Here is a 14,909-nt window from a genome sequence, read left to right on the forward strand (position 1 = left end):
TATATATATATATATATATATATATATATATATATATTTAATACTTACAGTATAGATCTAATTATAAGCAAAAAGTATAAAATAAGGTTTAGATTATTCTAAATAATTAACACTGGACTCTGGGCATCAAAGCTCCGGACTGGAGAATACAGCAGCCCTTGGAGCGCAGCCGAAGGCCGGGCGTAGTATGGAGAATGCAGTCAGAGAAAAAAAGGAATCCAACTGAGAATCCAGTTCAGAGATGGATCCACAGCAGCCACAAGTCAACATAGGCCGTGAACAAGAGAGGACAGATCAGAGCTTGACACAGCAGGACTATACAAATGACCACTGATGACTTATTTAGCAAGAAGAAAAAAAGCAATACACACGTCTCCACGGTCGTTGTTGAATGGGACGCCTAACAGTCTGTTAAAATTTAAACTGATTCATTGATGACGAGTAAATGTTGTACAGTGGTCGTCCATGCCGCCTAAGCACAACCTAAAGCAACGGGCGTTTAAATGGCAACACTATGACAACCTTCAGCAAAAACGTAGATTCTCAACCTTTTTACAAGGTTGGTACAACGTTGTAGGAAGATCGCTACGTTGAGGCAACGTTGTGTGTTTGTTGGGATAGTATTGCACTATATTGATGGAACAAATAAACTATATATACTTTATAAATACTATATATAAAATGTAGATTACTACATACAAAACTATAATAAATACTAACAATGACCTTGCATTTAGTGCCACCTTGTGGAGTTAGAAAAAAATCTCTAATTTATAGTAACCCTTGAATTACGTGCTTCTGATTATAATACATGACTTTTATTTTAAATGTGCCTGCCCACCCATTTTTATTTAGTTTTTTGTAATATATTTTAATAAATACTGGGTGTTAAGAATTTTACTTTGCCATCATAGCATTAATATATTTTCAAATATTACATTTAAATAGAAAACTGGTGTTCCATATGTATAATATAATATAAATATATCACAATACATTTTTACTGCTGTGTTTTGATCAAATAATTGCAGGCTTGCTTATTTACGTTTGTAATTTTTTATCCCTCTGTTTTTAGGTCAGTGTCCAGCCGGTCAGTTCTCTTCTGATGGTTTCCGCCCATGTCAACCATGTCAGCTGGGCACCTTCCAGCCTGAGCCAGGCCGTGTGCTGTGTTTTCCCTGTGGCGGAGGACTCATGACTAAACACACCGGCAGCACATCATTTAGAGACTGTGAAGCCAAAGGTACTAGGGCTGTGCATTATAGGAAAAAATGTGATATAAATAAAATTTCACCAGATAACCCAAATAACTTTTTTGGACAGATATTTGGAAAGAATGTATTGTTTTAGATTCATTAGGATGATTCTGTTGGGCAGTGGATCTGCATATCATACTGCACTATACTGGGAGTGTTGCGATAACAATATTTCTTACAATATGACTAACTTTATAAAAACACCATTTCATCAGCAATTTACTATTTAAAATTGAACTATGTAATGACGATACACAAATAAACAGGCAATAGACCTTTTTCTAAGCTAATAAAATCTAAATTTGGTCACATTTAATAGGTCAGATTTGGAAAAACAACCAATGCCTGAAGCGTACAAATACTTGACACATAAACTGAATTTAATTAATTGCACTTCTCTGCAATATGGAAATTGCATATACTATTATCACGATAACAATAATTGTTGGATATATTGTGAAGCCCTAATTAAAAGCATAGATAAATGCAGTAGTGCAATGGTACAAATGAAATAAACCGTGCTTTATGGTTTCCCATGAAGGCTTACAAGTATTCAGACACAGAACTTAAACAAATCAAATGTAAAATATTTTTATATAGTTTTTATTGTAATCTTTGTCAAAGCTGCATACAATAGAATGTCTGGTGCTTTAAAGCTCTCAATTGATAAAGTTTCACTACATTTTGGATAAACTTTGCTGATAAAGTTTGAATGCTGTCTTTCAAGGCATTACATTTTGTATTTTTGATTATACAATGTATATTTGTATGCTAAAGTTTTACTGAATTTAATCTGTGTATATTGGGATGCGGTGTAGTTTATGAAATCCATAAAATCCTGCTAGATTTGACATCATGCTGCGTTGTTAACTGCAGTAACTAAGAAAACACTGCTACTTCTGCTGTTCTATAGGCGCTACCTATTGGATTAGCATTTTTATTCAGTTTATGAATGATGAAGTTCAGGATTAGAAAGAGTTTTAAAAAGGTCTTCGAATTTCACTCTCTGATTCCTGTAAATACCATGAAAATACTGGTGTATTCAGAATCTGAAACACTTTGGGCTTATCCAATTTCCACCATTTCCAATGATAGTCCCATTCTTTTTTCTGTAATTCTAGTTCACTGCGCTCTTGGCCATTATTATAACGCCACCACACATCGATGCATCCGCTGTCCAGCTGGTACCTATCAGTCTGAATCCGGACAGAACTACTGCATCACCTGCCCTGGAAACACCACTACAGATTTCGACGGCGCCAACAACGTGTCTCACTGCAAAAGTAAGAGAAATACCTGCAAATCCATTTGTTTGTTTGTTCGTGTTAGTTAATGCTGCACTGCAAATTAAATGCCTTTAAGTTTTGAACTCTGTCGTCCACAACCAATGAAACAAATGAAATGAAACAATTTCGAATGGACTTCATGCCGATGGTCTATTCCAGATCAGATATGTGGTGGAGAGCTGGGCGATTTCATGGGCTACATCGAATCTCCGAATTATCCCGGTGACTATCCGTCTAATGTGGACTGCGTCTGGACCATTAACCCTCCAAACAAAAGACGCATCCTTATTGTCGTACCAGAGATCTTCCTCCCCATCGAGGATGAGTGCGGGGATGTTCTCGTCATGAGGAAAAGTGGTATGGTATATTTTTTGTGACAAGCTTGTTTTTAAACATTTCACATCATTTCATGCTATTAGTATTTACTTTTTAACTTCTAATATCTTTTACATTAAATGGTAGGAGTTATTTATTAGCTACTTGTGTGGCTTAGATAATAGTGTTTATTCTTTAGATACTTCCACCTATTCATTGGATACTAGTCCTTCTTTATCTTTATGACATACCTTTTTTAGATTTTACTAGGAATATTTTAATCAAGCTCTCCTGTGACCATTCTGACTAATCATAAGATAAACTGATTTTAAAAAAGTACTAGTGACTAGTAAGATATGAATGGTTACTTATAAATACTAAAAAAGATACTAGATCTAATGAATATGAACAAGTATCTGATCATTAAGAATTACTATGTAATTAATAAGTGCATGTATCTTTAAAAAGTATTAGTACATAATAAATAAGCATGAATAACTGATAATAAGTGCTATTATTTAGGGGAAATGATGCATGAAAATAGGCATTAGTGCATTTTTATAAAGATTGTCGTTTTGGATGCTAGTTAAGTACACTGCCTGACAAAAGTCTTGTCGCCTATACAAATTTTAGAAACAACAAATAATAACTTGACTTCTAGTTGATCATTTGGTATCACAAGTGGCTCATATGAAAGGCAAAGGCCTTATTTTACTAAAATAAAATATGATCATGCCTTAATTTTTAATTATTTAAGGACAGTTTCAGAGGACTGCATCCATGCATCTCTGCAGTGACTCAAATAACTTATTAAATAAAGTCATCTGGAATGGCAAAGAAAGCGTTCTTGCAGGACTCCCAGTTCATCAAGATACTTTGGGTTCATCTTCAATGCCTTTTCCTTCATCTTACCCCAGACATGCTCAATAATGTTCATGTCTGGTGACTGGGCTGGCCAATCCTGGACCACCTTGACCTTCTTTGCTTTCAGGAACTTTGATGTGGAGGCTGAAGTATGAGAAGGGGCGCTATCCTGATGAGGAATTTGCCCTCTCCTGTGGTTTGTAATGTAATGTGCAGCACAAATGTCTTGATGCCTCAGGCTGTTGATGTTGCCATCCACTCTGCAGATCTCTCGCACGCCCCCATACTGAATGTAACCCCAAACCATGATTCTCCTTCCCCAAACTTGACTGATTTCTAGAGAATCCTGGGTCCTTGCTGGTTCAAATAGGTCTTCTGCAGTATTTGTGATGATTGGGATGCAGTTCAACAGATGATTCATCAAAAAAATCTGCCATTTGCCACTTTTCCAAACTATCAACTAGAAGTCAAGTTATTATTTGTTGCTCTAACAACTAGGATCGATGACAAGACTCAGGTAGTGTATGGCTGCAGGAATGCATGTTACTAAGCTCCTCCTTTCTCTTTTTTTAGCCCTGCCCACTTCCATTACAACTTATGAGACCTGCCAAACTTATGAGCGACCAATCGCCTTCACCTCCCGTTCACGCAAACTGTGGATCCAGTTCAAATCGAATGAGGGTAACAGTGGAAAGGGATTTCAGGTTCCGTATGTCACTTATGATGGTAAGACACAAAACGTCTACAACCATGTACAGTACATTTAGCCACATACAGTAGGATTACATTAGAAGTAAAACAAAACAAGACTGTAAACATTTTCATTCCACTGTGGCGACCTCTGAAATTGAGACTAAGCCGAAGGATGAATAAATGAATGAGTAATATATACTATATGCTACATGCTGAAGGCAATATGTGTTTGATATTACAGAAGATTACCAACAACTCATAGAGGACATTGTTCGAGACGGTCGACTATATGCCTCAGAAAACCATCAGGAGATATTAAAAGTGAGCATATATTTCCACTACAGTGCATAACCACTTTTAAAAAACAACTTCATCAGTGACTTGTAATCGCCTTTTGCTCTGTTTACAGGATAAGAAGCTGATTAAAGCTCTGTTTGACGTACTGGCTCATCCTCAAAATTACTTTAAATACACTGTGCAGGAATCAAAGGAAATGTTCCCACGTTCCTTCATCAAACTGCTACGCTCCAAAGTCTCTAGGTTTCTACGGCCGTATAAATAGAAACCCGAAACTCTCTTCCACGACTTTCTTTCCTCATCTTTCTTCCACCTCTTTTTCTCCACTAGCTTTCAGAAGGCCTCACTACTGCAAGAAGATAAAGACATTTGGCCTTCTTTCTCTCTGAGATTTGTCCCCTTTTTTGTCTTTGTTTGTTTGCTAATATTTATGTGCTCGATTTTGCTAAAGCCCTTGTTGGATGTTTGATATCTACAGTATATATTTGTATATGTATGTATGTATATATGTGTGTGTTTGCGTGTACAAAATATGATGTGCAAGTTTATAGCGTAGTAGGACACAAACAGACACACACAGATATATATTCTTGTTTTGAAAACGTTATTTTCATGCCCCTGATGTGCACAAGGGGTTTCAATATGGAGCCAGATCAGAATTATATTTACAAAATATAATTCATACAGCCACAACACAACTCACATTTACAAAATCCAATTTGTATGTTCAAAACACAATTCAAAAATACGTAAATCCTATTCTTAAATTCAAAACATGATTCAAAAATACACAACTCCAATTCGTAAATTCAAAACACAATTCATAAATAAACAAATCCAATTCATAATTTCAAAACACGATCTAAAACTAAAAAAATCCAATTCGAAAATTCAAAACACGATTCATAAATACACAAATCTAATTCGAAAATTCAAAACACGATTCATAAATACACAAATCCAATTCATAATTTCAAAACACGATCTAAAACTAAACAAATTCAATTTATAAATTCAAAACATGATTAAAAAATACACAACTCCAATTCGTAAATTCAAAACGCAATTCAAAAATACACAAATCCAATTTGTGAATTCAAAACACGATTCATAAATACACAAATCCAATTTGTAAATTCAAAACATGATTCAAAAATACACAAATTTGATTCGTAAATTCAAAACACGATCCATAAATACACAAACCCAATTTGTAAATTTAAAACACGGTCCATAAATACACAAATCCAATTCGAAAATTCAAAACACGATTCAAAAATACACAAATTCGATTCGTAAATTCAAAACACGATTCATAAATACACAAATCCAATTCATAATTTCAAAACACGATCCATAAATACACAAATAATATTCGTAAATTCAAAACACGATTCATAAATACACAAATCCAATTTGTAAATTCAAAACACGATCCAAAAATACACAAATCCAATTCGTAAAATTAAAACATGATTCAGAAATACACAAATTCGATTCGTAAATTCAAAACACGATTCATAAATACACATCCATTTCATAAATTCAAAACACGATTCATAAATACACAAATCCAATTCGTAAATTCAAAACACGATCCATAAATACACAAATCCAATTCATAAATTCAAAACAGGATTCAAAAATAAATAAATCCAATACTTTTGGCCAAAATATTTATGATTTTTACTTGTAAATTCACAAATTGTGTGTTGTTTTCATGAAATTTGACTTTGTAAATGTAATTTGTGCTGTGCATATATGAATTTTATTTTGTAAGTGTATTATTTTTGAGACGGACCTGTCTCCATAGTTTCAATATCCTAGTGCACTTAAGTTTCTTTTCAGACTATAAGAAAGAAATCAGTTTCGGTTTTGACCATAAAAAAACAACAGCAGATAAATGAAACAAAAGGATAAAGAAAAAAAAACATAAGAAATGACAAAGACTACCTGTCAGTATGAGAGTATGTGTACGTTGTTTAACTAGTATTTGGAGCTTCAATTGCACTTGAATTTTATATTGTAGAGAATAAGAAAATCTAAGTTACTTTTTTTTCTTAATGTTTTTTTGTTGTTGTATAGAAATGTTTTACCTTGGTTGTAGGAACACGAATTGTCAAATCTGCCCTTCTACAGGGATACGGAAAGATGTCTCAGCTCTCCCTCACCTGAAAACAGAAACAAGCATCATTATAATCATCTCATGATACGTTTTTTTTCTTTCTTTTTTTTGCAGTTTAAAATCAAGAAAATTTTAATGTTGAAGTACTATCTGGTAACTCTTTTGTATGTTTTATTCACACAACACATTTAGATGTTATTGTTGATGGAACATTTTGAGAAAGTGTAAATATGGTGATATTTTTTTGGCAAGTTAGGCTGCTTTGTTTGAGCTGGTTGTCATAAAATTCATGGAAATAGTGAAGAGGTCATCAAGTCAGATCAACAAAGAAGTCTGTTTTGGATTAAAAGTCATGTTATGGTCTATTACATAGTTATAACATATCTATTACATAGTAATTAATTACAAATCACCTTTGTGCTGTGCACAAAGACATATTTTGCTTATGTTTTTGAACTGTGGATGAAGAATCGAGGCTGTTTGTTGAACTGATGAAATATCTGAAGTATGTGAATGTTAACTGGCTCAGATCTTTTCACCTCATAAATCAGCAGAATGACCATGTTGGAAGCCAAAAAATACTATCAGAGGTTTGTACGTTTCTACACGTAGTTCTGGTACAGTTTTATTTAATATTCTTGGTCTGTTTTGTGAAAACTGATCTTTTTGCAAGACTTGGGTGAGATATTAGGGAAAAAAAACCTCATAATCAAATCACATTTAGCTGTGCCATTAAGTTGAAAATGACCCTTTCTGTCATTTTACAGTATTCTGCATAGTTTTGCATATACTTTGGACGTGAGGGGTGGGATGATCATTCTAAAGCTGCTTTGTTCTATAAGCACTTATTAATGCTTGTATTTCTAATATCCACATATGGGCAGGGAAACACGTTAGCTCATGCATCGAGCATAAATGAACATACATTCATGCATGAACACAAATGCATTACCTAATCCGTATTGTTTACCATTTCAGAGATAACTGCAGGTTGTCGGTAATATGTTTTATATCACATTTTAATGTCTCATTTGATTTAAAGAAAGGCACGTGACTGTTTGAAGAAAGAAGAATGTATGACATGAAATTGACACACACACACACAAACACACACACAACGTGATCTCAAAGTACTTTGCCCCTCAGATCGAGAGAGTGAATCAGACTGCTGCTGGAGCGAATTGTAAGCTTTATGAATTCAGATGTGTAAATGATGTACAAATGGTAGTGTTGTTTTTTTTTTTTATTAAGTTAATATTACAGTAGAAGGAGCCATTATGATGGGGAAGGTGACAGTCTAACATGTACAGGACTGTTCTTGAAGGCTCTGTTGAATAGTATGATTCCCACAATGGTGAATGACCACAGTACAGAAGAATGAACAATTCAGCAGTGTGAAATCAACCCCAGAAGATGTGTATAAGAGAATGGAAACTATTGTTAAGACCTCACTTTATTAATAAATCATTCAAATCCCATGTTGTGGTTATTTTTATTGTATTTTATCATTTCTCTTTTATTAAAATGCATTTGCATATTAAGGAATGAAGTGGAATCTAACACTTTTGGGAAAGATTTGTCTCCCTCTTATGGCCATATGACTATTCCTTAAAATATAATGCACTTTTCTCACCACAAAGGGGCAGTGTGCACCAATATTTAGCAAAACAATTTCATTCTCTTTTCTGTTTTTCACAATAGTTCCACTCATTTGTAAAATAAAACACATATCCATAATGTAATAAATCGGTAAAGGTTGATATGTATTAGTAGTAACGTTACTGTACATCTTTATCTAGGATTAAGGTTGCTTATACACTACTTTTATTAATTATAATGTACATAGATCGTCATATAAAACTAATAACTTTGGTTATCCTGCATATAAATAGTGTATTATAGATCATAGACACATGTTTTTGTTATTGAACTGCAGAGGGAGTTTAGACGCTAATTGCATACCTGATCAGTGGTTCATACGAATATTCTTGTGTATCTTCATCGAACGGTTTTAAAAACCGTTGTCTTAAAGTAAAATAACATCAGATGGTCGTCAAACAATACTAAATGTAAATGGAAGACCTATAAAAAATTAAGCCGTCGTCTATGACTGAAATAATTGCGCGGACGGCAAATATTAAAAACTCTACTACGAGAAAGGTTTGCCTCATTAATATTAATTACGTACGAGACGTTTTTCCAGTAGACTTACAGCTGATTGGTTGGATGAGTGGCGTTGATAAAGGCTGATTAGACGGTTTTGTTTGAAGCGCTTCACTATTAATGGTTATTAAAAAGTTATATTCAATAATATGCTGAAATGAATCTGCATCATTATGGTGAAAGGAATAAAAAATTTTAACAGAATAAAATCATAATTCATTAACGTTACGTGAAGTTCCTCGCAAATGGCGCCATTTTCGCGGTATTTTTTTCTGTGACTGTTGAACGGTTCTGCTAACTCTTATAAACAGTTGGTTTGTGATTATTAATGAAGTTACACGACTGAAGCTATTGGCCATAGTAGGATTCGCAAGAGGAGGGGAGAAATATCCAAAACTTGCGCGAGGGGGGAGTGTCTCCTACCAATACACACACTCAGACGCACACGCATACAAACACACACCGAGGCACCACGCGACTCCGGTTCAAACAAACCAGCGCGAGCCTCTGCAAACAGAAGACACAACGTTTTCACGCTCTCCCCGGTTATTTCACAAGTATTTTTGAACCTGAAAACCTGTCTGCGTCAGACTGCTGAGTTTAAGCAGGTAAGTATGTTTCTAGTATGTAAATGAGCACCGCATATCTTTTAAATATGCATGAATATGTATAAGAGTGCGCTTTTGTAAACGATGCTCTCCACTGTTTGGAAAGCGGAGACAGTTTCCATAGATACAGTCAATTCTTGAACGCTTGAGTGATTGACTTTTGGCAGTGATAGTGTTGGTTTTGTTTCTTGTTATCTAAATAATAATCGTGTTATCTGGACACTTTATGCAATTATTAGACTAAAGTCTTGCAATTAAACCAATATAGTTTATTTAGGTACTATTTGTGATCCTTTTAAACAAGAAAGTGACCAAAAACATGTAGGTTTTAATTTTAATAGATGTTATTACCTTTTTTTAACAAATAGCGTTGCAAGACTGTGCTATTCTTTGAAATTCCTTTAAATGCAATGTAAAATACTATGGTGTCAATATGACAGTCATTCAATAACATGGTGTGTATTTAGGTGTCATCGTTTTAGCATTTGATTTCCTCAATGTTATTCAAACATGACTATTTTGTTAGTGTATTATATATTTTTAAGCTGTGTTTTAATTATTTTCACCTAATGTTCTCACTTTATTTAAAGTGTTTGTCTCACTTAGATTTGCTTAGTCATAATCCATCTTTTATGCTTTCTTTCTACATGTAACTCAAAAGAAATAATAATAAAAAATGTTTCTAAATGGTTTGAGGACTTGTATTTTTCACAGAATGAAGCGGAAAGCTTTCAGCTCTTTTCCTCCTAGCTATTTCAGTTCAAAAAAACATTTTAGCTCCTCTTTCTCTTCAGAGGGCTTTTTGTGTCCTCTTTCTTTCCAAACAATTGTCTCTGTTGAGTCGCATTTTCTTTTTTTTTTTTTTTCTGCCGTCTTGAAAGTGCAGGGAACTCTATTGTTAGACACAGAAATCGTGACAGAATGGTTACCATGGCTTTGTGTAAGATCTTGTCGCTAACACACAGGAGAGTGGGACATACCGCCGTCAGCTGCACATCTGATTGTGGGTTTTGATAATAAGCCGCTGTCAATGCTCGCATCTCCCTTTATCTTGTATCTCCTACCTTTTTTTCCGCAGGTGTATTGTGTTCGCTGATGTATTGTGATTGAGGGGAAGCATGCAGATTCAGAATCCCAGCAGCGAAGCCATACGGTGGACCAGCCACTGAAGACGGTCCTTAAACTATCCCAAAGACTTGCACAAGACATCCAAAAGTGGAATCCCTTTAAACCAAACACCTACGGACAAGTGTGGGTGTGTAAGAAACAAAACAGACAGTGTGTGTGTGAGAGTGTGTGTGTTTTGCCATGGCCTTCACACTTTCGGAAATCATGGCAGCCCGACGACAGCAGCAACAGTCTCAGAGAGGAGGACGAGGAGTGGTAGAGGTGGACGAATACAGCGCCAACCCGACTCAAGCCTTCACTTTCTACAATATCAACCAGGGCCGTTTCCAGCCACCCCATGTCCACATGTAAGAAACTGACATTTTATGTGCATCACTGTTGTCGACTAGTCAGTTAGTAAAGTTTTTTTTCTTAAATGACATTTGCATGGGGACAGCATGCTTTGATATAGTGGACTGTTTGCATGTTAAAGCACTTTTTGGGGGTCTTCTTTTCCTTGGGTCGTCTTTAAGCACAGCCATAAACATGTTTCCTTCTGGAGAAAGTCTTATTTGTTTTATTTCAGCTAGAATAAAACAATTCTTCGTTTTTTAAAACCATTTTAAAGTCAATATTATTAGCTCCCTTAAACAATATTTTTATTGCGATTGTCTACAGAACAAGCCATCGTTATACAATGACTTGCCTAATTACCTTAACTTGCCTTGAAATTGGGGAAACAGGGGGGCTAATAATTCTGACTTTAACTGTAGATGTGCATGTTTGGCTGTTTTTTATGCATCTTACGCCATGAGCATTGCATTTTATCAGAGGTGTGAACCTACACTAATCTCACTCTTCGGTTCGGTTCAATTATGATTATCATGCCATTGATTCGGATCAATTCGATATCTTCACGGTGCATTGACGATGCTTTCCATAAAAATAATATATTTTATTTAGCAACACAAGAAGCCATGTATTGAAATTCATAAATATATTTACAGTTGAAGTCAGAATTATTAAACCTCCTGAATTATTAGCCCCCCTGTTTATTTTTCCCCCAATTTCTGTTTAATGGAGAGATGTTTTTAGCACATTTCTAAACATACTAGTTTTAATAACTCATCTCTAATTACTGATTTATTTTATCTTTGCCATGATGACAGCAAATAATATTTGACTACATATTTTTCAAGACACTTCTATACAGCTTAAAGTGACATTTAAAGGCTTAACTAGGTTAATTAGGTTAACTAGGCAGGTTAGGGTAATTAGGCAAGTTATTGTATAAAGATTGTTTGTTCTGATGACTGTTGAAAAAAATATAGCTTAAAGGGCTAATAATTTTGACCTTAAACTGGTTTAAAAAAATTAAAAACTGCTTTTATTTTGCAGAAATAAAACAAATAAGACTTTCTCCAGAAGAAAAAATATTATCAGACATACTCTGAAAATTTCCTTGCTCTGTTAAGCATCATTTGGAAAATGTTTAAAAATTCAAAAGGGGTTTAATAATTCTGATTTCACCTGTATAAAATAATTGTAATACAATTCTGTCCTTTAATGCAAGCAGTCAGATAAACGAACTGTACCTGCTCAAAGCAAATATTATTTTTGAATGTATCAAACTAAACTAAAGTAAATACACAGAACAGCATGAGGAACAGCATTATATAGCAAATAAACAAATATAAATATTATCCCGCTTGCTTTTTGAACGTTGTTGAGCAAGTTCTTAAACGCCTATGATTGATCACACGCTTAACAGAAAAGGCTGCGATTGGCTCTAACGGTCAGCTGTTCAGCAAAAGAACCTTTAAGAAACAATTAATTTTGATGCCCCTAATTTTTAAGTTACCAACCAGTAATTGCGAAATGCATCCAATTGGTTTGGGCTTAACTTGAGATTATTAATTATTCAGGGCTTTCTCAGTTGACTAATTAACTATGGAAACTAGGGCTGCACGATATATCTGCAATAGTCACATCGCAGGATTAGTTTATTTATCAAAGATTAAATGTAAAGAGGCAGCATGTCAAAGTTGGCGGTCATTCCGCTGTGGCAACACCGGATTAATAAAGGAAATAAGCCGAAAAGAAAATGAATGAATGAATAAAAGTAAAGATATTATTATTTTTTAAGCATTAATATTATAATTACAATTCTTTATACAATAATACAATGATTTTATGTTTGATTGTTGAATTTTTTTGTATCTGAATATGGTTAAACTCTTTAGAAAACCATAAAGCACTTTTTTTTTTTTTCACTTTTATAGTTGCTCTGCCATATTTGTATATGCTTGCAATTTATTACGATTTATGCAAATGCACTGCATAGAAAAAGTCTTGATCGTCCCAATCAATCTAAATTAATGTTATCTTTCCAAATAGAGCTATTCAATTCATCTGGTGAAATTATATAAGTATTGCTATATATATATATATATATATATATATATATATATATATATATATATATATATATATATATATATATATCGTGCAGCTCTAATGGAAACAACTCATTTAAGGGATAGTTCACCCAAAAATACAAATTCTGTCATCATTTACTCATCCTTTACAGTCGTTTCAAGCTTTTAGGGGTTGCTTTCTTCTGTTAAACACAAAAGAAGATATTTAAAAAAATGTTTGAAACCTGTAACCACTGACTTCCAATGTGTTTTTCATACTATGGGAGTTAATAGTTACAAGTTTTCAGCTTTCTTCGAAATATCCTCCTTTGTGTTAAAAAGAAGAAAGAAACTCATAAAGGTTTGAATCCACTTGAGGAAGAGTAAACAGTGAGTAAATGTGCATTTTTGGGTGAACTATCCCTTTAATTGCTTTTGAAAATATTATTTTGCAGGTGCATTCATATCTGTTTTATATTATTCCATATTTGACTGTTTCTCTTTTGTCTATCTTGTTATTTGTTTTATGGCAATTTACAAAGGAAAACAGGTCACAACTATATATTTGCAAATGTGCACGTGTGTATGCATTTCGATTAACGTGTACCTGTGTGTGTTGTCAGTAGTCTGTGTGGTCGACCCAGTAGGAGATGCACTAAAGTGGGCCATTCTTATTCAAAACTCTGCCATGTTCCTAAGAGACCCGTTTCTGCCAATGCAATGTTTAAGCTGTGAGAAAACCATATGTATTACATTATATATTCCCACACCTTTTTCTCTCCCTCTCTGTCTTTCCAAAGGGTAGATCCTATAGCCCATGACACCCCCAAGCCCCCGGGCTACACGCGGTTTGTCTGCATCTCCGACACACACTCGCGCACTGACACTATTCAGATGCCGTACGGTGACGTCTTACTGCACGCTGGAGACTTCACAGAGCTCGGCCTGCCCAGTGAAGTCAAGAAGTTTAACGACTGGCTCGGTGAGATGAGTTTTTTTTTCATTCTCTTGCTTAATCGCATTTTATCGTACTGTATGTGTAATCACTGAATCTCCAGCAGCGTCCTTTGACTAAATTAGCATACATTTCTGCATTGATTTAGTAGATTTAAATGTGATAATATGTGTTAGAGCTGAGAATTACAGTCTTTTTCTTAGCAGAAAAGCATCATCAGATTAGCAAATAGATTTTTTTTATATAAATGAACAATGCTAAAGACTTAAAGCCTAGACTTCATGTACTTTGAAGGTATACAGTTGTCACTCTTTAGTGAAGTCCAAGGTTTATTGTACATTTGCTGAGCTGTTTAGCATCAGCTAGATACATGTATTGTACATGATATTGTTTAGAAACTTGCACAATTCACAAACTTAGCTTGACCTACCCAAAATCAGTACACCAAAAAAAAAAAAAGATTTCTGACTATTTGACTATGGAAACAACTAATTTAAGAGATTGTTCACCCAAAAATACAAATTTACTCATCCTTTATCATTTTTACTACAAGCCTTGGAGTTAATTTCTTCTGTTAAACACGATAGATATTTTGAAAAATGTTGCAAACCATTGACTTCCAAAGTGTTTTTTCTACTTTGGGAGTCAATGGCTACAGGTTTTCAGCTTTCTTTAAAACATCCTCCTTTGTGTTCAACAAAAGAAAGAACAAAATAAAGGTTTGGTTATTTTTAGGTGAGCTACTGTACCTTTAATTGCTTCTGAAACATTATTTTGCATGTACATTCATATGCGTTTTATAATATTCCATATTTCACGTTCT

General features: G+C 34.3%; 2 protein-coding genes across 3 annotated transcripts in view; both read left to right on the forward strand.

Moving 5' to 3' along the window:
- Positions 1 to 8,314, forward strand: part of scube1 (signal peptide, CUB domain, EGF-like 1) — a 111,884-nt gene extending 103,570 nt beyond the window's left edge. For both annotated transcript variants that reach the window (XM_056455996.1, XM_056455995.1), the window contains 6 exons: positions 1,076 to 1,243; positions 2,378 to 2,539; positions 2,702 to 2,899; positions 4,295 to 4,447; positions 4,656 to 4,735; positions 4,824 to 8,314. In XM_056455996.1, the coding sequence (XP_056311971.1) occupies positions 1,076 to 1,243; positions 2,378 to 2,539; positions 2,702 to 2,899; positions 4,295 to 4,447; positions 4,656 to 4,735; positions 4,824 to 4,976 (914 nt within the window). In that variant the 3' untranslated portion in view covers positions 4,977 to 8,314. The remainder of the gene's footprint in view (positions 1 to 1,075; positions 1,244 to 2,377; positions 2,540 to 2,701; positions 2,900 to 4,294; positions 4,448 to 4,655; positions 4,736 to 4,823) is intronic.
- Positions 8,315 to 9,477: 1,163 nt separating this feature from the next.
- mpped1 (metallophosphoesterase domain containing 1) overlaps positions 9,478 to 14,909 on the forward strand; it is a 56,605-nt gene continuing 51,173 nt past the window's right edge. The window contains exons 1-3 of the mRNA XM_056455997.1: positions 9,478 to 9,607; positions 10,686 to 11,082; positions 13,932 to 14,113. Coding sequence (XP_056311972.1) covers positions 10,916 to 11,082; positions 13,932 to 14,113 — 349 coding nt within the window. The 5' untranslated portion in view covers positions 9,478 to 9,607; positions 10,686 to 10,915. The remainder of the gene's footprint in view (positions 9,608 to 10,685; positions 11,083 to 13,931; positions 14,114 to 14,909) is intronic.

Source organism: Danio aesculapii, chromosome 4, assembly GCF_903798145.1.
Source record: "Danio aesculapii chromosome 4, fDanAes4.1, whole genome shotgun sequence".
Lineage (NCBI taxonomy): Eukaryota > Metazoa > Chordata > Actinopteri > Cypriniformes > Danionidae > Danio > Danio aesculapii.